Source organism: Balaenoptera borealis (genome assembly GCF_965194805.1).
Source record: "Balaenoptera borealis genome assembly, chromosome: 12".
NCBI lineage: Eukaryota > Metazoa > Chordata > Mammalia > Artiodactyla > Balaenopteridae > Balaenoptera > Balaenoptera borealis.
In genome coordinates this window covers 87,323,623-87,350,639 of record NC_138869.1, presented here as the reverse complement: position 1 = coordinate 87,350,639, position 27,017 = coordinate 87,323,623, and the positions used below count along the sequence as shown (strand labels likewise).

The following is a 27,017-nucleotide window of genomic DNA, read 5'->3' as shown; positions in this document are numbered from 1 at the left end:
TGGCATTCTACTGACAAAAATGAAGCAGCTAAATTATAACTCATTCTTGGGAACAAAGAGCTTGCTTTCAATTGATTCAGTTTATTGAAAAAGAACAAACTAAGCTTTCATATTTATAAAGGCTTTGTTTTTTAACCTTGTATGGCACATAGTAGAAGCTCAATAAAAGGTTGTTCAATGAAAAAAAAAAGTACATTAAAAGTTGTTTGTTTTAAGAATAAACAAATAGAACAATGGAAAGAAATAGAGAGCTCAGAAATAGACTTGTGTGTGTAAGGACTCTTGATTTAAGACAAAGTACAATGCAAAGTAATAGAAAAATAAAGGATGGTCTTTTAAATAAATAGTGATGATTCAATTGGATATCCATGGGAAAAGAAATTAAAACCTTACTCCTACCTTATACGGTCAGCCATCTGCAGTTGGTTAAATCGATGGATACAAAACACGTGGATACAAAGTGCTGGCTGTATCCGTTGTATTGTGCTATTTTATATAAGGGACTTGAGCATCTGCAGATTTGGGTATCCATAGGGGCTCCTGGAACCAATCCCTGGCAGATACTCAGGGATGACTATAACATTCACAAAATTCTAGTCCATCCAAGTCTTTGACCTCACTTCCAAAACAAGAAATATAGGCACACCTTAGAGATACTGTGGGTTTGGTTGCTTCCAGACCACTGCAATAAAGTGAGTCACACAAATTTTTTTTTTTTTGGTTTCCCAGTGGGTATAAAAATTATGTTTATACTATACTATTAAGTGTTTAATATAGCATTATGTCTAAAAAAACAATGTACATACCTTAATTAAAAAAATAATGCCGGGACTTCCCTGGTGGTGCAGTGGTTAAGAATCCACCTTCCAATGCAGAGAACATGGGTTCAAGCCCTGGTCCGGAAAGATCCCACATGCCTCGGAGCAACTAAGCCCGTGCACCACAACTACTGAGACTGTGCTCTAGAGCCCACGAGTCACAACTACTGAGCCCACGCACCTAGAGCCCATGCTCCGCAACAAGAGAAGCCACTGCAATAAGAAGCCAGTGCACCGCAAGGAAGAGTAACCCCCACTCACTGCAAGTAGAGAAAGCCCACACGCAGCAACGGAGACCCAACTCAGCCAAAAATAAATTAATTAATTAATAAACTAAAAAAAAATAATGCTGTTGGAAAAATGGTGCCAATAGTCTTGCTCAACTCAGGGTTGCCACAAACCTTCAATTTATAAAAGTGCAGTAAAGTGAAGTGCAATAAAACAAGGTCTGCCTGTGTAGGGGAAGAATGACACTGTGAGGAAAAAATGAGATGACTAAAAATGTGGGATATTTATCAGGACAACTGGACTTATAACTTCAAAAATGCCATAAAAGAGAAACCTAGTGGGACTGTTCTAGATTTAAAATAAATGATACGAAAAAGACATAATCAATATCAAAACATGAACCTTGAATGAATCCAGGTTTGAAAGAGAAGTTATAAAGTCAGTTTAGGAACTATTGGATAAATTAGTTGTTCTAAATCTGATCTGACTGTAACAGGGATAGAGACTGTTGTAGGGGCAGAGTTGTGGCTGTGTCTAGCCCTGGTCTTGTGACTTGGACGAGGCAGTCTCTCCACTTTACTGAGCATCTTCTTCTCATGTATACAGTTGTGGCCTGGGAAACACGAACCATAAGAAACACTAGAGCTTAACATTTGTAAAATTTCTGGCTTCCTACTCTCATTTCCCAATCTTCTAGGGGTAATAACTGATCAAATCAGTTTTAAAGGTGACCAGAATCGTTCAAAACTGAGAAAATAAACGAAGAATGTCAGCCTTAGAAGGGACTTTGGTGATTTTGATATTTTCTCAATGTCCCACAGTTGTATTGAGTTGGTGATGGCTTGCAATGTGTATTGGTGAAATGGGCATATTTATTCTTTCTCTGGGAGCAGCAAGGGCCTGAGACACAGACTGGAGAATTTCCAGGTGGGAGGGCATCTGGGTTTGAATGGTGTGGGTTACTCAAATTCCTGTGGTTGTGCATGGACACAGAGCTCTCTCTCCCACTCCCTCCCCCAAGCCCATTAAGACTGAACAGACAAGAACACTGCCTAAGAGAGTACACATCCTTCCTCTCACTGCCTCCCCCTATCCCCCTCCCCCAACCTCCAAGAAGCAGAATTCTTCCTGTAGCAGGTTGGAGGAGGAAAGCTTGGCATGAGTGACAGACACTTCAGAAAATCTGTGTGTCAGGACCAGCTGTTTCAGTGAAGGCTCAGGGCCAGAATCAGCCTGGACCAGAAGTGAGCTTCCTTATCATGTTTGGGGAAGGAGGTCAGAAGGTTAAGAACACATGAGGATGAAAATTAAATGCAAAAGGAAAGTGGTCTCTCTAGAACTTCCCTTCATTTCCAAACATATATTTTATTGGGAGTTGAACCTAGAGTGGAGAGAAAAGTGGATTTGAAATAAAAACTCAGGTTTATGGTCTAGGTCTACACTATTAATGAGACTTTGCTTGTCACTTCTCCTCTCTGAACCTCACTTTTCCATTGAAAATGTGAGCAAATAATGCCTGTTCTACCTTTGTAACTGGCTGATTGTGAAGGCTAAATGAAATCCTTGATGTGAAGGAGATTTGTCAACTACAAATTCTATGTAAACATAAGCAATACAACTTTAAAATGGCAGACTTAGGAGTAGATCCTACGTTTCACACTTGTAACCCACACTTGCAACACAGGAAAATCCTGGAGACCTGGATGGGGATCCCAGATGCCGATGGAGATTGTCTAATTCAGGGAAAATATCCAAGTAAAACTAAATGGTGGACAAAAATCTCTAAATCATATTTGGGTGGTTGTAGAGGCTGTGATTGAATCTGGGGTGAAGAGGTGGACTACATCTCAGAAAAAACTGAACCTGTTTCCTCTATGATCAAAGGAACTAACACAAGAAACTTGGTGCTGATTTTTAGGTAAGATTAAGTCATTAACAGAGGCTAAGACAGAGTCTGAAAGGCTTTATTTGACTTTAAGCTGCCACCCACTAGCTGTGGGCAAGAAAGTTATCCTCATAAGAAACCTACCTCAAGGAAAAACTGGAGTCTGACTGGGGAAAATAGGCAGTGCTTGAGACATGTTGATTTTTGCCGTTCTATTTAAGATTATGGACTATTAGCAATTACAAGATTTTTAAAGTCAGGAAGTGACAGTTCTTATTGTTTAATTTAAATCTGGACTGGTTTTCAGACTTAATCTATGGCTCAGGTGACAAACATTTCAAACCTAAAATCTTGTTTGGTAAAATTGATAAAATTTCATTCCCTGTCCTTTCAATGGAAATAAATATATAGATAATTTGGGGCAGGGAAGGTGGAATCCCCAAGTAATCAGTGTAATTGACCTCCAAGATCAAGAACCTAAATCCAAAGTGTTTCAAGGAATGGAGAGTATTTAGCTTGTCTGAAGAATGAGATTCACAGGAGGAGCTACTGAGAGTTAAGACTGAGAAGGAGGCTGAGATCACATCAGGAGCAATTTGGATACCATGCTGGAGATTCTGGATTTGATGCTCTAATAAATTAGTTAGCCTTATTGGCTCACTGTCGGTGGAGGGATATCATCAGACAAGTGTTCAGCAGCTCCAGTGGCAGCAGGTGAAGGAAAAAAAGCATTGAAGGGGAAGAACTTGGAAGAGAGAACACATGACAAGTAGGAAATTATTTCAGCATTCCAGAAGGGAAATGACAGGAATTTGACATGTGGCTCTGGTAGAAAGTATGAAGAGAAGGCAGCAGTTATACGATACAGTCAGGTAGACCGTGACAGGAAGTGGCTCCATGTGGCCCCCTGCTGAGCATGAGCTCTTAAACCTTTTCTTCTCCGGGTCAGAGCTCTTGTTTCCAGGGAAACTAAGACAATGGGACACAGAGACTTGGGAAGGCAGAGATTTTAGGTCACTTGACCTGATGAAATTTTCTCTTCTACTCTAGGAGTTAGTTATTGTGTGATGAGCAAACATTAAGTGATTAAGAAAGTAAGGAATTTATAACAGCGAGGGAGAAGCAATGTGTAATTCCACGTAACTTTGGATAAGTCAGTTTTTCTATTTGAGCATCAGTTTCTTCATCTGTTAAATTAACGATGGGTGTTTACCTTGGGCTAAGTCCAGTGCTAAGAGTTTAAATGAATTATCTCCTTTATTTTTAAAATTAGTCCGATGAAGTTCATATTATTCTCCCAATTTCACAAATGGGACCAGAGGCACAGAGGGTAACTTGCCCAAAGTCACATATCCTGGGAAAGATGAAGGAATTGAAGTACACTATTTTTGAAGCTTGATATTTTAATCTCCATAGTTCTTGTACTGTAGCTGGGCAAAGTATCTGTGGGTGGGAAGGGACCACAAAGCAGAAAATCTGTATAGCTGCCTTAAAGGGCTTTGAGAGCTTTGTGGCTGGACCAGCAGTCATTGTTTTGGGCTCCTCCCTCTAGATTAGAGGCTTCTGAGAAGAGATCAGAAATCTGGGATAACAAAAATCTTCTGTTTTCCAAGAGAATTCAAGAATACCCAGATTCCACCAGAAGCAAGAATTAAACCCTACTCAGACCTCAGTTTTAAGGAAGGGGAGGCAGCTCCTTATGTGAACCTGGAAGAGGGAGGGGGCTGGTTGGAAATGAACTGAGAATTGGAGGGGAAGTATTTATCGTTTCAATAAACGTGGGAGTAAAGCTGAGCTGTCAGCCCAAATCCTGTGGGAGGAGGAAGAAGAGTGTGGGAAGAGTGGTAAAGGCAAACAAACCCGATCCTCTTCAACTAATCCAAATATTTTTCAATATCTCTTTGTTAGTTATCTCCTTACAGCACAGTTAGTTGCTGAATTCACCCCTTGTAATTTCAAAGCCCTAGGGACCGCATTCATCCTTGTTTTAGTCATTTTGCCTTCTAAGTCATCAGGCAACAGTTTCACCAAATGTTTTGTTGCAACAGAACAAATGTTGCCAACTTTCCAGTCTGTAGTAACTGTTTCCTTGCCCCTCCTCCTCTCTGAGAGGTAGGAAAATGAGAGTGGACTGGGGACAAAAAAATTTTTTAATTAATATAAGAACAGAATCATTGCACAGCCTAATGATGATAAAGTGCCATAAATTTAAAAGTTTGATTAATTCAACCCTTTAAATCTGAGATTTAAATGGAAAAAAAACCCAAATAATTTTTTAAACTTCAAGGAGCTAATAATCTGATGAGGAATATACAACTGTTCCAAGAATAAGAACACTATGCATATTAAACATATTTTACCTATATGGAGAGAGGAATCAAAAATCAATGAAGTTTGGGTATGAATAATAAATAAAACAAGAGAGGAAACTTACAAGGACAAGTAATCATGAATTTAGGAGTATGATTAACTCAAACCTTAGCACTTGAGGTCCAGAAAGTAAAACTGTATTGTAGACAAGAGAAAGTTACTGGTCAGCCCCCCCATGAAGTTGGTGGGATTTAAATATGTTATTTATGTGAGAAACTCAGCAATTCCTAGGGCTCCAGGTCTGCATCATCAACTCATCTATTCTAAACTTTTGGCTGAGACTATTGAGCAGTGGTTGGAAACTGTTGCTGAATGGATGGGGGTTCTTATGATGGTTGAGAGGCAAAGCATTTTTATCCTTAGAGGAACTTGAGTCTCACTTCCATTATCCTTCTTGGGCCTTCAGGCTTCCAGGAGATTAAAAGAAGTGTTTGCAACTTCCTATACATTTATAATTATTTCAAAATTTAAAAAATTTTTTTAAAGTTATTTACTTAAAAAAAAGCATCACATTCAAAATGGCAGATTATCCTCCAGAAAGTTGTCGGCTATTAGTAGTCCTCCCTGCCCCCACCTGGTGTATAAGAGCCTCCTACACCAGACTAACACGGAGACTGGGCACCTCCATTCCTTTGAACTTTGACCAATCTGATAAATGCAAAATGCAACTATTCTTGTTTATACCTCTTTGATTATTGGTAAGGGAGAACATTGTATCCTAATACAGACGCCACTTGGTTTACTGTCTGGTGCCCATGTTTCTCTTGGACTGCTTGGTTTTTCTTACTGACTAGTAAGCACATGAAAGCATTTGTAAACATTTGTACAGTGAACATATTAACGTGCAAATATTTTTCCCTTCCTCAGGCCCAGTTTCCTTCTAATGGATCACATGTGGTCCATTCTTTGATTTTTTTTTTTAACTTACATAGTAATATTAGGATTAGTATTTGGAATGTCTAGTCATGCCTTTTTGCAGTGACTTTACTGAGATGTCTGCACCTAGATACGGCTATCCACTCAGAAAAAATAGACAATAGTCTTCAAGGACTGTGGAGCGCTTGCCCTCACCTTTTCATAATTCTGCCAGAATTTATGTGAGTCCCGGGTCCTCATCGCACTAGTGAGCTCTGAGTGCTCACAGGGGTGTGTGTAGGTGAGGATGTGGTTTGAATTCTACGTCCTCTTGCCCTACTCACAACCCAGAAATCCTTGCCACCCTGAAACTGGCCTGCATAGGCTTGGGCTAGTCCCTGCCAGGGTATCAAAAGGCTGCCAGGTACCCGACAACCTCAGACTCTCAGACTAGTGATCTACAGATACTAGTCATGACTGTACAGTTAAGGGCCTCCTATCTTTTCCCCCTTTTCCTAGCTGGCTTCATGCAGTCAAATTCTAAGCTGGAGAAGGTGAGTGACCACCAGAGAGGGTGGGACAGGGCTCAAAGGTGGAGCCTTCTGTCCTGCTCCCAAATCTTGCCCTCAGTCCTTCTTGTAAGACTCTGACCTCTGCTTTCTCCCTCTTTGTGGGTTCCCCTAAACCTTTCTTCTCTTCTCCTTGAATTTTCTTCACTCCTATGAATGGGTGTTCCTTGAGTTGAATATGGGTAGGGACGAGAGTGTCTTTTTACTGTGGTCCTTTCTCCCCTCCTTCTCCACGTAGAGGTCGCCTGGATACCCCTCCAGCCACATCAGTCTGTGCATCAGAGCTGGGTCTGAGGCACGGGGCAGTGGTGGGCATCAGAGTGGATGGGGACCAGGGTTTGGAGGAGAGGCTGAGTTGAGTCATCTCAGACCAGCTAAGCAGGAAACCCACGAAGAGGTGGAAAAAAACTAATGTGGAAGTTTTAGGGATGGATAAAATCAGAGAGTTATCAGAGAAACATAAAACATATGGAAAAAAATAATTGGAGGCCTAAAACAGCTGGATCTGAAATCAGGAGTCTTGGATTCTGGCCTCAGTTCTATTTCCAATTCATGGCTCAGTTGCCTTATTGATGAAAATGTTTGTATGGCAGTGGCAGGAGCAGTTCAGGGAAGAATAGCAATGAACTAGATGACTCAGAAGCAAAAAGGAATCATGAAGTTAGGGGCAAGCGAACTCTCATTCACATAGTGGGTTATCACTTTTGGCCTTAGACAAGTCAACTCACCTCTGTTAGTCTCTGCTTTCTCATCATAAATGTGTGTGTAACAGTATCTACCCACCTGCTCACCCAATTACTGGGTGGGTGAGCAATAATTATTATGCATATAATGTGTTCTATAAAAGACAACTCTAGTAAGATTTTCCTCCCTCTTGACTAGATAGCCTCCTGAGTGATTTCCCTATTTTTGAGAGTTGATATGGATTTTATGTTATCCAGTGCTGTCTACTTGGGTGTGGAGATTCTGGGCTGTAGAATTTGTTTAATAAAAGCTGAGTCTGGAAGTATTTGAGACATATCACACAGACTTAAATAAATGTGAAACAGCAATGAATACCAGGAGTAAGCTGGACTGGACTAAGAGGAGTCTTCAAGTTCAGAGTCTAAGTCCCCACATTCTGGTACCCTACATGATTTTCAGTAATTTTCATTGCAGTAGCACAGGGGGGAAAAAAGGAAAATTCTTAAAAATGTTTAGCTTGGAACCAGGCATCAGGGAGATAGGAATGGATGCTATGATACAATGTTCTCTTTATACATGTCTCAGTTTTGCTGGTGTGTGTATATGTGTATGCATTTAGGCAAAGGTGGGAAAGCCTGTGTGGAGAAAATGCCTCTCTCCCCAGGAGCAGAGCCTAAGTAGCTACAACCTGGTATGCTAGGGATAGAATCAGTGGTAGAGTTTGGTTTGGTTTTGTGTTGGATCACTTCTTTAGGTGGGGGCAGATGGTGTTTGACTAAAATCCTTTATAGTCCATTGCATTTCCAGGAAGTCTGGTTTAATCCCGGTTTAAGTCTGGACCTTTCTTATCAGATTATGTCCTTCCCTCCTTTCTCTGGTCAGTACCTCTCTGCCTTTTTCTCACTGGGTGGTTTGGACATTAGCTTTCTTTTCATAATTCCAGATTTTACATTCCCTACATTCCAGAAGCCATTTGTAGTGGCTTCCCCGATATAGGGAGAGAGATCAGGATGTGCTGGTGAGCACCGTGGAGTCGGCACACTTTGGGTACTGCATGCACCCTGCATGGATAGAGACAGTGGAGGGAGAGGATGAGATCTGCCTGTGGAAGAATTTAACCTAAGAACAGGCAGTGGTGATTTCACGTGGAGCTTATTTCTGTTATGTGGAAATTTGCTCAGATATGTTCAGGACATTTGGTAAGGTATAGGCTAGATGGAGCTGATGATGAAGGCAGGTATTAGATACCTCGAGCACAATGGGTGAGGAGCTGGGTATGTGCTAAGGTGGATGCTGCTAGGCAGATTTTAGTGACCTGTTCACAGATGCATTTTTGAGCTCTCCATCTCCTTTCTTGGGAGCTACAAAAAGTTAGAATTTCACAGTATTGGCTAGTGCATTGAGAGAGAAAACTACTCAAGGTGGGGGTAATATTAGATTCTAGAATGTTAAACCTGGAAGGCCCCTTGAGGATCTGATAGGAATCTAGACAAATGTCTTCATTTTACCAGTGGGGAAACTGAGGGCCAAGGATGAGAATTGCCCAGGTCCATAAAGAAATTTAACAATAGAGCTGGCTTCTAATTCCCCAGTAGAGCTCTTTCCACTCCACTATGCTGATGAGTGGGGTAAGAAGTCAGAAGACCTAGGGAAAGTTAAAGAAGTAACAAGGCCATCCTTAAATACTTAGGCAATTTAAAACCTTCCCTTCACTGAAGGAGTCAGGCAAGATGCCTTCAACACAGAGACAAGGAGTAGCCTCATTTTCATAGAAGCATGAAAGGCAGTGCGCTTTTCTGTTTGTCTCCACTTACTTCCAGGCCATCCCATTCCAGCTCATGAATCTCTGCTCTTTTCCATTCATCCAAGCAGTTCCTGGTATCTCACCTCTGCCAGGATAATAGAGAGACTTGACTGATTGTTGCTCAAAAAACCATTGACTTTCAAGTCACAAGACCTAGTTTCAGTCTTGTCATTGACACCTTAGACAACTCTTATTTGTTTTCTGGGTCTCAGTTAATATATGCATTATTCTTTGAGTGCTTTGAAAGGTTATACCGATGTTAGGAATTATTGTTACTAATATTACGATTTTTAAAAATCTTCCAGATGGATTGCTACAAATATGTGAAAGGTACCATCTATGATTATGACGCTTTCACTCTTAATGGAAAGGAACACATTCAGTTCAAGCAGTATGTGGGCAAGCATGTCCTTTTTGTCAATGTGGCCACCTATTGTGGTCTGACAGCTCAACATCCTGGTAAGAGTTCATAACCAAATCTCCTTGGGGATAAATTTTCCAGCTCATTATATTCTAAGTCATGTTGGAATTATATTCTAATTCTAATTATATGTATCAAAATAAATACTCATGATCAAGTGACTTTATTCCCTGATGTCAGGAGTCAGTAAACTATGGTCCACAGGGCAAATCTGGCCAGCCTACTTTTGTAAATAAAGTTTTATTGAACATAGCCATGCTCACTCATTTACAGATTGTCTGTGATGGATGTTAAGCTACAAGGCAGAGTTGAGTGGTTGTATGAGTGATGGTGTCAGAGACCATCTGAAATTACTATCTGGACCTTCACAGAAAATGTTTGTTGACCCCTTCCTATGTCCTGCCTCTGTTTTGCTCCTGAGATTTCCAGGAGAATCAATAATGTATCTGACATCTAGGAGCCTCCCTGAAGATTCAAGTCTCCTTGGTAAATACAGGAGGTAGGATTGATGTTTTTGAGACTTTTCCAGGGTTTTACATGTAACTTACAAAGACAGGGAAAAGGGGAAAGGGGCTTTATACCTGGAGCACATTTGACTGGAGCAAGGGCTGGTAGAGGAGGCCATAATAGAGGCAAACACTCCCTCTCCAACCTCAACGCCTCCTTTAAGTGTAGTTTTTCCCTCTCTGTACATTACTCTGGGCAGAATTTTATCTTTCTCATATCTTAGGCCATGTTGTTTGAAAGCCAATAAATAATGAACAGGATTATTTTCTTTCAGAAACAGATGCACTTCTTATATTTGAACTAATTAAGAACTTCGATTTTAAATTCTTGGTTATGTTATATTTTTACAAGGTAATATATTCACAAGGCTCAAAATTAAAGGAATAAAGAAGTTTAGAGTGAAAAGTTTTTTCATCTCTTTCCCCTCGCTTCAGATGACCAATATTGTCGTTTACAAAATATATAGGTATTCTTTTTTTTTCTTTTCCCCCACTTGATAACATATTATAAATACTATTTGCCAATTTGCTTTTTTAAATTAATAAGTTACCTTGGAGTTTAGACCATTGCCTCCCTCTTTTTTAAGACTGAAGAATATTCTACTGGACCATACTTCATTTTACCAGTTTATAGGGACTTTAAAAATCAATTTATTCAGTTCCCACTCTGTACATAACAGATGAGGAAACTGAGAAATAGCTACTCAAGGACTGGTAGACATGTTTCCTAATTTATTGTCTCTTTCCTAGAGGAAGTGATTACCTACAGTGACTAAAGACAAGAGTGGAGGATGTGGGGAAAGGTACTAAGGAACCATTTGGAAACAGGAAAGCAATCTCATATTGCAAAAATAAATAAATAAATAAAAATAAAAGGACTAAGAGGAGGTATCAGTTGACCCCGTTGGCTGAGCAGAATCTGGGTGGGACTGGTTAGTGTTTGCTAGGGGACTGAAAGTATCTAGCTCAGAAAGGGTGAACAAAGAAGACAATTATAAAAGTCTGAGGAGACAGATTGGAAAACTTGGGGAAGAAGGCAGTTGGAAGCTTGTGTTTTGGCATATCAATGAGGGTTTTTAGGTAGAATGCATCTTTAACATCCTGAAGACTGTTGAAGAACACCAGGAAGCTCAACTTGGAATTTCTCTGGTTCTCTTTGCCCCTGTCAGATTTACCCACACTCCACCCAGGATGAACCAGCTTGTGCAGAGGAGAGAAGCACATTCTCATTGTGTGTGTCTTTTCCTTTTAAAAAGAGAGATTCAATCTACCAATTAACCAACCAGGGAAGGCAAACTGATGAGAAGTGATGTTTAAACGTAGTTTTGTTTAAAAATCACCTGATGAGCTTTTCATTTTTTAATTGTGGTACAAAAAGACATGACATAAAATTTACCATTTTAACCATTTTTAAGAATACTGTTCAGTAGTGTTAAAAATATTCATTCTTGTGAAACAAATCTCCAGAACTTTTCCATCTTGCAAAACTGAAATTCTGTACCCATTAAATAACAGCTCTCCTTTTCCCCTTCCCCCCAACCCCTAGTAACCACCATTCTACCTTCTGTTTCTATAAATTTGACTACTTTAGATACCAAATGTATTTGTCTTACCTGCAGTATTTGTCTTTTTCATGACTAGTCTATTTCACTTAGCATAATGTCATCAAGGTTCATCCATGTTGTAGCATGTGACAGAATTTCCTTCCATTTTAAGGCTGAATAATATTCCATTGTACGGATATACCACATTTGTTTATCCATTCACCCACTGATGGACATTTGTGTTGCTTCCACTTCTTGATTTTTATGAATAGTGCTCCTATGAACATGGATGTGCAAATATCTCTTTGAGGCCCTATTTTGAATTCTTTGCATATATACCCAGAAGTGGGAATACTGATCTATGGTAGTTCTATTTTTAATTTTTGGGGAAACCTCCATACTATTTTCCATAGTACTTAAACCATTTTACAATCCCACCAGCAGTGATCTGGTGAGCTTTAGAATAATAAAGGTGACTGGGGAGCCATCTCAGAAGAATGTAATCAGAAATTTTTCTGGAATGGAACCTGGGTATCCCTATTTTTAAGGGAAGGCCCCCACCTGATTCTGATGTGCTGCAGATTTGGGAAATACTGCACTATAACATTTTGAATACATGTTTGGAGATCCAGTATCTAATTTCAGCCCTGCCACGAACAGTCTTTCTGACCTAGATTTTTTTTTTTCCTTCCCTGGGCCTCTGCTTTTTTCCTCTGTAAAATGGGTATCTCTAAGGATCTCTCTCTACACAAGGAGGCTCTCTAGCCAGGCCGCCATATTGTCCCTTCTCTACCCATAGAACTGAGTGCACTTCAGGAGGAGCTGAAGCCGTTTGACCTAGTTGTGTTTGGCTTTCCCTGCAACCAATTTGGAAAGCAAGAACCAGGAGAGAACTCAGAGATCCTTCCTGGACTGAAGTAAGTGCCTGCTTGAAACCCTATAGGGGTCTCTGTCTACCTTTCCTCTGTTTCCAGAGGCACTTCCATATTGGGGACTTCTGGGATGGGTAGTGGGTTAATAGGCTTAGGGGCATCTGCAAACTGATTTTAACTTTGGCCTCTGCTGATATGAGTCTGGCAGTGTCAGACACTCTCTCCCCCTCTCTGGGAAGTGAGAACTGGATGGACCACGGAGGAGCAGGAGCACAGAAATAGCTCCTGGTATTGCTGGTACAGAAACAGTGCAGGGGGAGACAGTGATAGGATGTGGAATAGGGAAAATAAAGTGAATCAGGGAGCCCAAAGTTTAAAAATGGCCTTATTTTCCCTTCCCAGCCCTGTTTTCTATACCTCCACCTCTCTCTCCCCTTTCTCATGACCTCAAATTCTGGTACCCCATCATAACTTTCTCTCATATATTCTGGAGCTCCCTGGGAACATTATGGTTCATTGCAGGTATGTCCGTCCAGGAGGAGGATATGTACCTAATTTCCAGCTTTTTGAGAAAGGGGATGTGAATGGCGAAAAAGAGCAGAAAGTCTTCACCTTCTTGAAGGTGAGTTAATCACTGACCTAAGCCTCTTCTTCCCAAATATTCCTAGCATAGAGTTGGTGTGGTGGAAATGGATCCAAGGGCACCTGCCTGGAGGTGGGATTGGACTCTTTGGAAGAGATCTCCAGATTAGCATAGGGATTGGGGCTTAATTTGTTAGTATCTATGATGCTCTGGCTTTGTGTGGTGGAGAGAGTTGTATAGAGTGGCACCTTTCACTGGGACCACCCTCTTTTGTTCACTGACATTCATTCATTTATACATTCAAGGTATACTTGTTGAGTGCCTGCTATCTATAAGGCAGTTTTCTAAATAATAAGGGTATAAAGATGAATAGAAACAGTCCCTATTCCTTGATGATTTCATACTGGAGAGGATGACATAGAAATCAGGTATAATACAATGTAGTAAGTGCCTTTTATGAAACACTGACTCTTAGATATAGAGAATGTGAGAGCTGAATGGGCCCCTACAGATCATCAATCAGAGTTCAGTGTTCTTAGATGCTGAACTGTGGGCCAAAGCTGGCCTATGTTGAGATTTTTATATATTCTCAGTAAATTGAAAAAATAGGACAATATAAGGAGGATTTCATAAACTCAGCTGATTTATAGGGCTACCCTTTATTCTAAGATTAGTACCTATATGTAATTTATTCTTATAATTATCTTTTTAAAACTAAATGGTGAAGCAATGATGTTTTTAAAATTTTCTCTTATTTGACAAAACAAAATGTTGGAACTCCTATTGATCCCAAAAGATATTTTTGAAATGTTACTGGCCCATGGAGTATCAAGACTTGGGAAACTACATTCTAATCTAAACCATTCACTTCACAGAAAAGGAAACTGAAAGCTAGAGAGGTGACATATCTTATTCATAGCAGCAGGATTCTGTGATGTGGTCACAGGGAGAAACAGAAAGAGGGAATAGACTTTTGCTATAATATCTACAACATTCTTGGTAGTTGGTATCTTTGTGATTCAGAGAATATATTAGTAATCAGAGGAAATGAAAATATCTTGATATAAGAGGGAGCAGATTACCTGTGGGTGAAAATAGCCTGAATCATCCAAGAGCAGAAATGATACTGTCATTTCTCTTTTCCATCTCTCTCCTTCAGCAATCCTGTCCTCACCCTTCTGAACTTATGGGCTCAATCAAGCATATATCCTGGGAACCCGTCATGGTCCACGACATCCGCTGGAATTTTGAAAAGTTCCTGGTGGGACCTGATGGAGTCCCTGTCATGCGCTGGTTCCATCAGGCTCCAGTCAGTACAGTCAAGTCAGATATTCTGGCATACTTGAAACAGCTCAAAACTGAATAGGAAGACCAAGTTGGGGGCAGGAGCCATCCTGCTTCTTACCTGAAGACCTGTTCAAAAAAAAAAAAAAAAATCCATCTTTTCACTACACTCTCTTCCTAAATGGCCTCCACTTGACTAAATCACCTCTATAGTGCCAAAATTCCCACTCTCTACCAAGTAGATTTATATTCAGAAAGCTACTGCTATTTCCCCTTGCAAGAGTAAGTGGGTGAAGAAAAAACAGAATGGAAACCCTAAATCCTCAGACATCTGTTACAAATTTAATAATGCATATCCATCAAAGGAAAATCATCCTTCCATGAGGAAGGTTCAGTTTGTCACAATATCCTGAAAAAGAACGTTGCTACACATTCTGATTTCTCCTTCTCTCTCTACCCTAAAGGTGTAGAAATAGCAATGGGGTGTATAGCCATACAATTTAGGTTCCACTTCATAACATATTTCCTTCCCCAGGAGAAACATGAAATGTCAATTTCCAAACATTTTCGGATCAGTCTTTATCTGTGACACCCCACCCACCCCTGCCCCCACTGATCTGTCACTCTTCTGTAGGAGCCCTAGGTCGAGTGGGAGCAGGAAATTGCCTCACATGAAGTGAAGGGCATCTTCACAATAGTGGGAACTGGAGCCTCTTTCTAATTTGGACCCTACAAAAACTTTCCTATGTCTGATCTTTACTGCATTCAGATTGTGACACTTGGGCAGAGCACCCTTTGAAGGACAGTCTTTCCTCTCTCAACCTTAGATTCCTCAGCTTCAGAACCAGCCCTGACCCTATCTCCAATCAAATGTTTTCTGCAGCAACAGGGATCAGTGTGGTGGTTTTTAAATCCTATCCTGTGCTCAAACTCATCATACCTTTCTCTTCTTCCTCACTGTGACTGTCACAGATGGTGGATTGACCAAATTACCTGAACCCCCTGGACAGAAGGATTTACCATCCCAGGTCCTTGAAAGGTTGTTACCTGATGGCTCTCAACTCTCATCCCTCTTTAGGACTTGTCTCAGGTCAAGGTCACATTTCATTTCCGGAGGCAGCCTGTATGCAATTATTGGTCAATGAGAGGTATAACAGCCACGATCTGGCTTCTCAATTTAGGACAACTCTGAAGGACCCATTCCAGTGGTGGAGACCCCCAAGGGGTAGGCAGTTGCCCTTTTGCACTTGTACTGCAGCCCAATTTTTCCCTCTGACAAATTCTGATTCTCTTCATTGCTTCTCAGGTGTTGACCCTGAGGTAGTGCCCCAGTAAACTTTCTGAATGCAAATCCCCATCTTGGAGTCTTTCCGGGGAACCCAACCTACAACAGTTAGTACCAAAAGTGATCTGAGAAAGAGGATGATAAGGTGAGATTTTTGAAGCTGAATTACCCACCATCTGGTTGGTAGTGAGGGGATTGATGGAGCACAAACAGCCACTGGCAAAAAGTAGCAGTTTTTAAAACTTTCACCAAACCTGAACTGAGATGCTACACTGGTGGATATGCACAAGAAGATGTGATGTATCAGGTGCTTGATAAATATGGGAGAAATGGTAATAATAATGTAATAGAATTGTATAGTTGTTATTAGAAGAAATTGATGCCTTGGAAAAAGATGATTAAAGGCTGAGGATGATATCTCATCAAATAAAGGCTAACTGTGAAAGCCAGAGTGTCTCCATAATAGGATATAAAGAACCTCTCATATCCTGCAACTCAAGAGCATAAAAAGCTAAGTTTCAGATCCAAGATTTAATCATAAGAATAGTAGAACTCCAAAGTGGGTTAAATTCTCAAACTAGATTATCTTCTATGCCTAGGTCATGGCCTTGATTGGAAAAGAATAGAACCTTGAGACATTGAATGGAGTCATCTGGTGGGAAGCACTAGAACATCTAAATCTCCAGATTTCCCAAGATCCTTTGAGCCTTTTAGAAGTAACCCAGTCCTCCTTATTAAGGGTTCTTCCTTGAGGACAATGCAGAGACCTCTCCTCTGCCAAACACATGCCTCTGCCACTCACTCAGCGTCTTTCCCATATAGAACTAAATTCTAAGGGTTCTGGATCAAGAAGAGAACTCAAAGTTAGCTGAAGTAGAGTTTACTGATACTGAAGCATTCTCCAAAAGTACAGAATTTTTACACACTGGCAAGAACTCAACATACTATTAGGATTCTCCTGCTTGAAAAAGAAATGGCTCTCACTAAATGTGGTAAGAATGCCATGACTCTTGTGATTGATGGCACAAAGGAGGGATCAAAAGCTCAGAAAAGTGGGCATGCTAGAGTGGATTTATTGGATTTACCATGTAATGCTGGAAAACCCACTAGATGAATGTGTCACAAGAGGGCCAAAGGACATTCTGTTTTAAAAAAAAAAAGTAATATGCTGGGGAGAGGGGCACCAGCCTCACTGAGAAGTTTTATGATGAGTGTCCTCTACTGGCGCTGGGCTGATGGTATGAGATTCTGCTACAGAAGTAAATTCACTGACAGCAATGGGGATTATAGGATCCTGAAATAATTCAGGCCAGAGATAGCAGCACTCAACCATCAGAATCCATGAGTGTGTGTGTGTGTGTGTGTGTGTGTGTGTGTGTGTGTGTGTGTGTGTGCAGTGCATCTGCATGCCCCAGGAGTGTGTGGGTGAAATTACTGTAATGAGAGACAATTTCAGAGTGGTAGCCAACTTTGCAGAGTGTTTGAGATAATTAATAAAATACAGCATCTCTAGAAGCAAGATAGATGGGAAGTCAACAAGCATATCACTGTCTACACAATCAGAAGAAATTGAGGATAGATAATCAGGAGACTGAGGGCAGCTGCCCCAGTTAAAAATAAAATCACAATACCTTTCTCAATTTCTGATCTTAAACCAGTTTTCAGACCTGAAATTTTTGACTAAAGGAGAAGCCAAGTCCTGAGGACCCTGCAGTGCCACTGCAAATATGTAGCATATAATTCCCCCATTCCTTTCCTAAGGGGACTTATGACCATTTACTCAATAACCATAAACTCAAGAAAGAGAAATACCCTCACATTTCAAGGACTGTTGGAAACAAGGTCCAAGTTGATATTGATACGGAAAGACCCAAAGTGTCATCATGGCCCCCCTGTTAAAATGGAGGTAATAGGGACCAGGTAACAAATGGAGTTGTGGCTCAGGTCTGGTTCACAGTGCGTCCACTTAAAGCTTGAAATGAACTACAACAAATATAAACATAGATTTCTCTGAGTATGAGACTTCAGAAAATGTTCAAGTTATCTTTTTGTTTTTCTGCATTTCCTTAGTATGTATTACATCTGTACATTTATAACAGTGGTTTTTCGAAAGGAAATATTAGCTCTGAATGTTTCAGGATAACAACGTATTTTAACATTTTTAGGTTAAAAAACAGCGAGTGATCGGGTCGGGGTGGGATAGGTGGCATCTGAAGCAGAAGAAAGGTCAGTCGAGCGGAGCTCAGAGTGGAGACGGGAAACTCAAGAAAGTAGAACCGCTGAGATGGAAAGTCCGCGGGAATCCGGAAGCAATGAAAATGCACTGGTTTCTTACAGATGGAATACACACTCCTAAGTGGAAAGCTTCCTGCCTTTGTGGAACCAATGTAATTTTTTTTTTCATTCAAATGCTTTCAAATAACAGTCTGAATTTAGAGAAGCCGTGGGAATCTGAGCGGAAGATCAAGATAGAGATAACTGCGACGCTCAGCCCCGGCAGCATCTCTGTACTGTGGGGGAAACGGCTGCAGATCGGCAAATACCAGGGATGCCTTGATTGCTGCTTTTAATCCCATTTGTGGAAGCCCCATATCAGAAGGTGCCATTTTGTTCATAACATTTAATACCTTTAACAAAAATACCGCCTTCATCTGTGAAAGTATATTCACTTATACCTTCCTAACGAAGCTCCAGTGGCGCAATCGGTTAGCGCGCGGTACTTATAAGACAGTACACTTGTGAGCGATGCCGAGGTTGTGAGTTCGAGCCTCACCTGGAGCAACTTTTACTACTCTCTAGCCCATACAACGAGACAGGCCAAATTTGAGGTCACCCCCCGAAGAGATCAACTGTTATGATTTCTGTCCTACATCTTGCTTGTGATTTGTCTTAAAATTCTCTCTTAAAGTCACGCATAACAAGTACCATCCTGCTGAGTGTGGTGCCTGCCTTCTTCCAACACTTTGGCAATTTATCATTTGACACTTGCCAAGACGACTGTTCACAGTATTCAACTACGTCTGATTTGTCAATTATGTGAAATGCGGACGATCTTGGTTTTTCTTACAAGACTTTCAGTGGAAAATTTCCTGTCCTTGAACTTGCTTTCCTCCGTTTCTCCACTCCTCTGGCTTCCTCTGGGATGCTTATTACTCTTTATAAGTCCATGCTGCCTGTAGATATATTGGCGACACAGGTATTCAGTCTCAGAAAATGAGTTGAGTCAGGAGACTATGTGTGGGTCACTTAATCTCACCTGGATCTTAAACATTATCAGAGTCATCCTGAGACACGGACATGGAGCTCTCCGGCTTTACAAAAGATTTATAATTGCCCGTGCGCAAGTGCTCAGCACTATCAGTTCCTTTTCAGCTGCTGCTACGTTTTGGAGTGCTTACGTTCTCCCCGGCCCCACCGTGAGCTGCCCACCAGGTACATGTGGGTTCGAAACGAGACTCACAGACCAATTTAGATTACCGCTGGTAAAGAAGTGATCATGGATAACTTACTTACCAAGATATACAATAGACATATCAATAGGGGCTATTCAGAGTGTTGTTTTTAGTGTTAAATGAGATAATAAATTATTGATTGATTAATGGCCACAAATTCCTCCCATTATACATGTCCCTTTGCAATGTGGTTGTGCAGCAGCTACCATTAAGAGGCGGAGTCTATTTCCCTCCCTCTTGTATGTGAGCTGAACTTGTGCTCTGGCCAATAGAATGCTGTGGTAATGGTGTTGTGGAAGTGAGATTGTGAGAGTTCCAAGATGGCCTCAAGAGTCTTACAACTTCTCCTCTTGTTGTCTTGGGACCCTGAGACACCATGTGAAGAAATCCCACCTAACTTCCTAGAGGATGGAAAATCATGTGAAGAGTGAGTCCCTGCCATACCAGCCATCCCAGCCACACTCACCAGACTGTGAGTGGGAACATTTTGGACCATCTGGTCCCAGTCAAGCTGCCAGGTGACTGCAATCAATGAGTGACCACAAGCAAAACCAGCAAAAGTATTGCCTGGTTAAGCACAGCCCAAGTTGTTGAACTTCAAAATTGCAAACAAAATAAATAATTATTGTTTTAAGCCACTAAATTTAGGTGAGGTTTGTTACAAAGATGTAGTTGACTGATAATGGCATTTAGCATGGAATAAGAGTCTATAACAAGCAAACAGACTGATTTAGTAAAAATTACCCACAAAGAAAAGCCCAGACATCTTCACTGCTGAATTCTCCCAAACATTTTTTTTTAACATCTTTATTGGAGTATAATTGCTTTACAATGGTGTGTTAGTTTCTGCTTTATAACAAAGTAAATCAGTTATACATATACATATGTTCCCATATCTCTTCCCTCTTGCATCTCCCTCCCTCCCGCCCTCCCTATACCACACCTCTAGGTGGTCACAAAGCACTGAGCTGATCTCCCTGTGCTATGCGGTTGCTTCCCACTAGCTATCTATTTTATGTTTGGTAGTGTATATATGTACATGCCACTCGCTCTCTTTGTCACATCTTACCCTTCCCCTTCCCCATATCCTCAAGTCCATTCTCTAGTAGGTTTGTGTCTTTATTCCTGTCTTGCCACTAGGTTCTTCATGGCCTTTTTTTTTTTCTTTCCTTAGATTCCATATGTATGTGTTAGCATACTGTATTTGTTTTTCTCTTTCTGACTTACTTCACTCTGTATGACAGACTCTAGGTCCATCCACCTCACTACAAATAACTCCATTTCATTTCTTTTTATGGCTGAGTAATATTCCATTGTATATATGTGCCACATCTTCTTTATCCATTCATCTGATGATGGACACTTAGGTTGCTTCCATGTCCTGGCTATTGTAAATAGAGCTGCAATGAACATTTTGGTACATGACTCTTTTTGAATTATGGTTTTCTCAGGGTATATGCCCAGTAGTGGGATTGCTGGGTCGTATGGTAGTTCTATTTTTAGTTTTTTAAGGAACCTCCATACTGTTCTCCATAGTGGCTGTATCAATTTACATTCCCACCAACAGTGCAAGAGTGTTCCCTTTTCTCCACACCCTCTCCAGCATTTATTGTTTCTAGATTTTTTGATGATGGCCATTCTGACCGGTGTGAGATGATATCTCATTGTAGTTTTGATTTGCATTTCTCTAATGATTAATGATGTTGAGCAGTCTTTCATGTGTTTGTTGGCAATCTGTATATCTTCTTTGGAGAAATGTCTATTTAGGTCTTCTGCCCATTTTTGGATTGGGTTGTTTGTTTTTTTGTTATTGAGCTGCATGAGCTGCTTGTAAATCTTGGAGATTAATCCTTTGTCAGTTGCTTCATTTGCAAATATTTTCTCCCATTCTGAGGGTTGTCTTTTGGTCTTGTTTATGGTTTCCTTTGCTGTGCAAAAGCTTTGAAGTTTCATTAGGTCCCATTTGTTTGTTTTTGTTTTTATTTCCATTTCTCTAGGAGCTGGGTCAGAAAGGATTTTGCTGCGATTTATGTCATAGAGTGTTCTGCCTATGTTTTCCTCTAAGAGTTTTATAGTGTCTGGTCTTACATTTAGGTCTTTAATCCATTTTGAGTTTATTTTTGTGTGTGGTGTTAGGGAGTGTTCTAACTTCATACTTTTACATGTACCTGTCCAGTTTTCCCAGCACCACTTATTGAAGAGGCTGTCTTTTCTCCACTGTATATGCTTGCCTCCTTTATCAAAGATAAGGTGACCATATGTGTGTGGGTTTATCTCTGGGCTTTCTATCCTGTTCCATTGATCTATGTTTCTGTTTTTGTGCCAGTACCAAACTGTCTTGATTACTGTAGCTTTGTAATATAGTCTGAAGTCAGGGAGCCTGATTCCTCCAGCTCCATTTTTTGTTCTCGAGATTGCTTTGGCTATTCGGGGTCTTTTGTGTTTCCATACAAATTGTGAAATTTTTTGTTCTAGTTCTGTGAAAAATGCCAGTGGTAGTTTGATAGGGATTGCATTGAATCTGTAGATTGCTTTGGGTAGTAGAGTCATTTTCACAATGTTGATTCTTCCAATCCAAGAACATGGTATATCTCTCCATCTATTTGTATCATCTTTAGTTTCTTTCATCAGTGTCTTATAATTTTCTGCATACAGGTCTTTTGTCTCCTTAGGTAGGTTTATTCCTAGATATTTTATTCTTTTTGTTGCAATGGTAAATGGGAGTGTTTTCCAAACATTTTTAAATTGATATTAATTCTTCACAAACTCTTTAAAAATTGGGAAAGAAGGCCATATTACCCTGATGCTAAAACCAGTCAAAGACATAATGAGATAAGAAAACTATAGATCAATATCTCTTATAAACATGGACACAAAAGTACTCAACAAAATACTAGCAAACAAAGTTTGGCAACAAATGAACAGGGATTACAAAAGGGCATGAGGAAACGTTTGGGGGTGATGTCTATGTTCATTATCTTTATTGTAGTGATGGTTTCATGAGTTATAAATATGTCAAACTATAAGTTTAAATATATGCAGTTTATTTTAAGAAAATAGTGCCTCAGTAAAGCTGTTTATGAGGTACATTCATGGGAAAAAACTCATTGCGGCATTCGGCAAGAGTAGTTGTGGATTTTTTTTTTCTTTCTTTTTTTATCCTATACTGTGGAAGAGTTGTGTCTGATTAGATTTATTTCTGCTTTGAATATTTTAAAGAAGTCCCTGGTAAACGAAAGGATGTGGAATTTTCTCAGTAGGAAGACTTGACAACTAATTCAAAATATTTCATAGTTTAAGACTATTTAAAATTGCGATTCCTTCTTGAATCTACTTTGATACGTCATATTGTTCTATTAATTTGTCCATTACATCTAAATATTTAAATGTATTTGGCCACATTCTTTCCACTTGTGTAGAGGCTGCTCCCTCTTCGTCCTAATTTGCGTGACTGGCCTCTTCTCATAGTTTCAGGTCTCTGTTTCAACCCTGGTTCCTCAGATATTGCTGAAAGTCCAACTACTTCATCCCACACCGTGCGGGAGAACCCACAGGAGGTCTCTGCAGAGGCCAGAGAAGGACCGCGCGCCTCTCGGGAGGCAGCCACCTGAATCAGGGGCGGGTTTTAGAACATCGTTTCTCTAGCGCCTCTAAAATGTGGCAAGTTTTCCTTTCGCAAGGGGGCGACATTTAAACTGACTTCAAAAAAAATCTCTCAACATAAAGACGCGTTTTCAGCGTCAAATTGCCGAGAACCAACTGAAAACCAATGGAAGAGTGAGGGTCGTCTCACGCTAAAATAACAGAGACGTCCCGGCACTGCCTGACCAGCGAGCAAAATTCCTTGACATTTGTGCCCTGTCGCACCCACCTCGTTCACTGTGCTCACCCAACCCACTAAAAGACGGTCAGAAAGACCAGGGCTGGCGCTTTTCCCTGTTCCCACACCTGTGTGCCTGTCTGGCCAAGGACTTCTAAAGTACGAGCGGTTGGATGCAGGGGGCTGGCGCCGAGCCCACTTACTGAATCAATCATACCAGAGTGGAGATCTCTGGAGTGCTCAGATGCTATAATTTGGAATCTGAGAGCTGGGACAGTGATGTCTGGGAAAAGCGAACCGGAGCGTGAAAAAGGGACTTACAACCACGAAGGGATTCGAACCCTCAATCTTCTGATCCGAAGTCAGACGCCTTATCCATTAGGCCACGTGGTCCTCCAGGCTCCCAGCTCTGAAAAATTTTACAAGTGTTGAGAATCTGGACTATTTCTGTATTATTTAGTATTGATATAATTCTTACGAAGAGACGTCTTCCTCACTAATCTTATTTAAAAGATGGTGTCATTGATACAAAAGCCAAGTAACTTCTCCAAGAAATTACGGTAAGAGGCTAAGGCAAAATGGAAATTCCGCTTTTCTCCAAACTCCTGCCCTTAGTTTGACACCAAATTTCTTCTCTGAACAAAATTTTACACTTGCATTGTGATGCCTCTCTCAGCCGATTGCATTAACCTGTAAAGAAATAGAAGGAGAAAAGGACTGAATGTCCCTCTGTAATCACGGCTACAAACGCTCGGTTTACCTTCAGAATGGATACAGAGTCAGAATTAAGACCCTCCGGGAATAAATGAAAATCACAAGAAAGACCCCTCCTGCCACCCTCTCAGCTGGGCGCCCAATCCTGCCAAGACTGCTTCAATTAGGATTGAATCGAGAAGCGTCTTCCTAGGCCTGGCCCCTCTTGGAAACCACGATGAATAGACCCGCTGAGTACCCTCCAGGGAGACCTTTGTTAAAAAGTCCAACAGTTGCACTGAGCGAGCAATTAGAAAATGGCCCTCCTCTTGTGCAGCCACTGGGTTGCGGTGTTGTGTGGCTCAGAGGTAAGGAGCCAGACTTCAGGTTAGAAAGGCGGGGTTTTGAGTCAATTTGTGGTGCTCGTGTATTTTCTTTCCGGCACCTCATTTTCCCAAGCCGCCCTCATCTCAGTGGATCCCGATCCCCCACTAGCGATGGCGCGGGCGAGGAGAGCACACGGGTAGTGGGAAGGTGCGCTCGAGGCTGGCCGGGTTACTCAGCACCGCCTGCTTTGGACACTCTTCCTGGGGGTGCTGTGGGCGTGGTGAAAGCAACCCGGTTGGAACCCGAGGCATCTGGGGGACTTCATCCCCCATTATTAGGAACTGGGAGGGTCGGATTTTGGTCTTTATCCAACCTGCCTTCTCAGCACATTCTGGCTCCCGGCCCCCCAAAGTCGGTTACATAGGTTTTGCACAATTTAGAGGTGCTGGAGAAACAGTGTTTTCTCAAAAGCTCTTCTGAGCAGCGACTGAACCCTGAGGAGGCTGAGCTCTTTCTCTTGCTTTCCAGGAAAGCACCACCCCGGTTCTCTGGGCCACATCAGGTCAAAGTGACAGACTGTCTGGGGTCTATCCTTAACCCAGCCTTCAGTAAGCATTCCAGGAACTGAAATCTAAAAGATGAGAAAGGTTAACCAAAAAAACCGAAAAAAAAAACAAAAAACGCAGAAGAAGAGTATTCCAGAAGGTGGATCAGAATGTGCAATGGTGTAAAGAATTTTGCCCAATTAATTTGAAATTTTAAATGAAACAGCAATTTTGAAAAAAAAAAAAATCAAAATTTTGTTAAAGAAGAAATAGCAAATATGAATAGTCCTAAACCATTAAATGTATTGAATAAATAGTCAAAATTTTTTCCACAGAGAAACTCCAAACCCAGATATTTTAATCTGGAAGTTCTATAAAACATTCCAGAGACAATAATTTCAACTGGACACAAATACTTCCAAATATAGTAACAGAGGGAAGCCTCTCCATCTCATTTTATAAGCCTACTTTCATCCTAATATCAAAACCAGCATATCAAGAAATTAAAGGAAAAAGTTTTGTTCACCTCTGTACAGGCAGAAAAAAGCATTTAATAAATTTCAGTGTCCACTAATGGTACAACAATTTGGAAATAGAAGGAAACTTCTTTAACCTGATTTTTAAAATACAAAAATAATCTGCAGAAAACATAATACTTAAGGGCAAAAAATTCAAAACATTCTGTTTGAAATTGGGAACACGTGGAGTAAACCAGGAACTGCCACTTCCATTCCCTACTAGACAAAAGGAGAGTAAAAAAACATGTAAGGAAGAAAGGAAGAAACAGAAATGTTTTTTTTAAACAGATGGTATGCTTGTGTATAAAGATCAACCAAAAAAACGTATTATAGTGTCAGTTTTAACACATTTTCATGACAGCTATAAAAATTTACAAAAACAATTATACGCAATAAAGAAAAACCTAGAAATCACACGGAATGAGATGTTAACATAATATTTCAATAACAAGAAAACATTCCAAAACAAATACAACATGGTATCATCTATAGAAACCACAAACTAAGCATACTAAATAATCTAATGTTTTACGGATACATATATAAGTAGTAAAGCTATTAAGTAAAATCAAGGGAATGATTATCACAAGCATTAATACTGTGGTTGTCTTAGATGAGAGAGAGGTGTAAAGTGGAGGGGGGCAAATGGAACTTCTAAAATAATGGCAATGTTCTCTTTCCTAATTGGTGACTGTTTTTCTTTTTAAAGCAAACTACTTTTTTTAATTGAAGTGTAACAAACATTCAGGAAAGTGCCCAAACATGAGCATATATAGAATACTTATATTTATGTAGGTATATATCTGAATATATGTGTATTAATGTATCACTGAATATTTGCAAAGAGAACATATCTATGAACTCTCACTCAGATCTTTTGTTCCAACTTATTGCCACTATTTCCATCAAATGGGATCCAGAATTAAGTTTTGTCACTTAGGCTGTCTGTGTCAAGAAATAGAACATTACCAGCACACCAGAAGCCCCTCTCACGTGCCTCCTAATGACTTTCCTCATAAGCGTAACCAGTCTTTTGACTCTGATATCATCTATTAGGTTTGCACATTTTAATAACATATAAATAGAATTATACAATAAATACTCTTTTATGCCTGGCTACTTTTGTGCAGCACTATGAGATTCATCCATGTTTTTGCATTTAACAATATTTTTTGTTGCCATATATATAGTCATATTGTATGAATATGCCACAATTTATCCATTCTAGTGGTGGATGTATGGGTTGTTTCCAGTTTGGGGATATCATGAATAGGGCTGTTAGGAACACTGTTGTATACGCTTTTTTGTGGACTTGTGCACAAATTCCTATTGAGTATTGTAATTAAGAGGTTGACTCCATTTTTGATATTTACTGACAGCTTTCAAGACCCATCACTCTCACTCACATCTAAGCCAGCCCATAAGAAAGTGTTTAAGCTCTCTCAGAGAAAAGATCAAACCACACTAGTCCTGGTTCTCAGGAATCTTCACCCCCCAGCCCACCCTCTAACCCAATAAAAGCCAAAGCCCATCACCCTTCCTTGCTCTTCCAAGCTGTTTTTGGACTTACCTGTGAGCCTCCCCTGCTCGCCCCAGAAAGCGTCATTATGTGAGTGATAAACATTTTCATATCCTCTTGGTGCATGTGTAGCATTATCAGTCTTGCCATTCGAATCATTTGGGTACAGTGACCATTTCATTTCAGTTGAATGACTGCAAGACAGATGTGTACTTAGGAGTGGACTTAACTGGGTCACAGCAAGTGACTTTACTACAAACACTTTTGCAAGCAGCATATGTGATTTCCATATATCTGGAATTACATGTAAAAGAAATGGACAAACTGAAAATGGGAAAAAATATACAACAAACTAGATAAAAAGATAGATGAAAAACAATTATCTATAACCCAACAAACTCAGCTGTTGAATCCAAGACTCTATTTCAACACTAT

The 27,017-nt window shown here is 40.4% G+C and overlaps 1 protein-coding gene across 1 annotated transcript; it reads left to right on the top strand.

Moving 5' to 3' along the window:
- Positions 1–328: 328 nt before the first annotated feature.
- Positions 329–24,235, top strand: GPX5 (glutathione peroxidase 5). The gene is made up of 5 exons (XM_082347086.1): positions 329–6,710; positions 9,519–9,672; positions 12,484–12,601; positions 13,079–13,178; positions 14,299–24,235. The coding sequence occupies exons 1-5, from the start codon at positions 6,630–6,632 to the stop codon at positions 14,503–14,505; spliced, it is 660 nt and encodes a 219-aa protein (XP_082203212.1). The 5' UTR covers positions 329–6,629; the 3' UTR covers positions 14,506–24,235.
- The last annotated feature ends 2,782 nt before the right edge of the window (positions 24,236–27,017 follow it).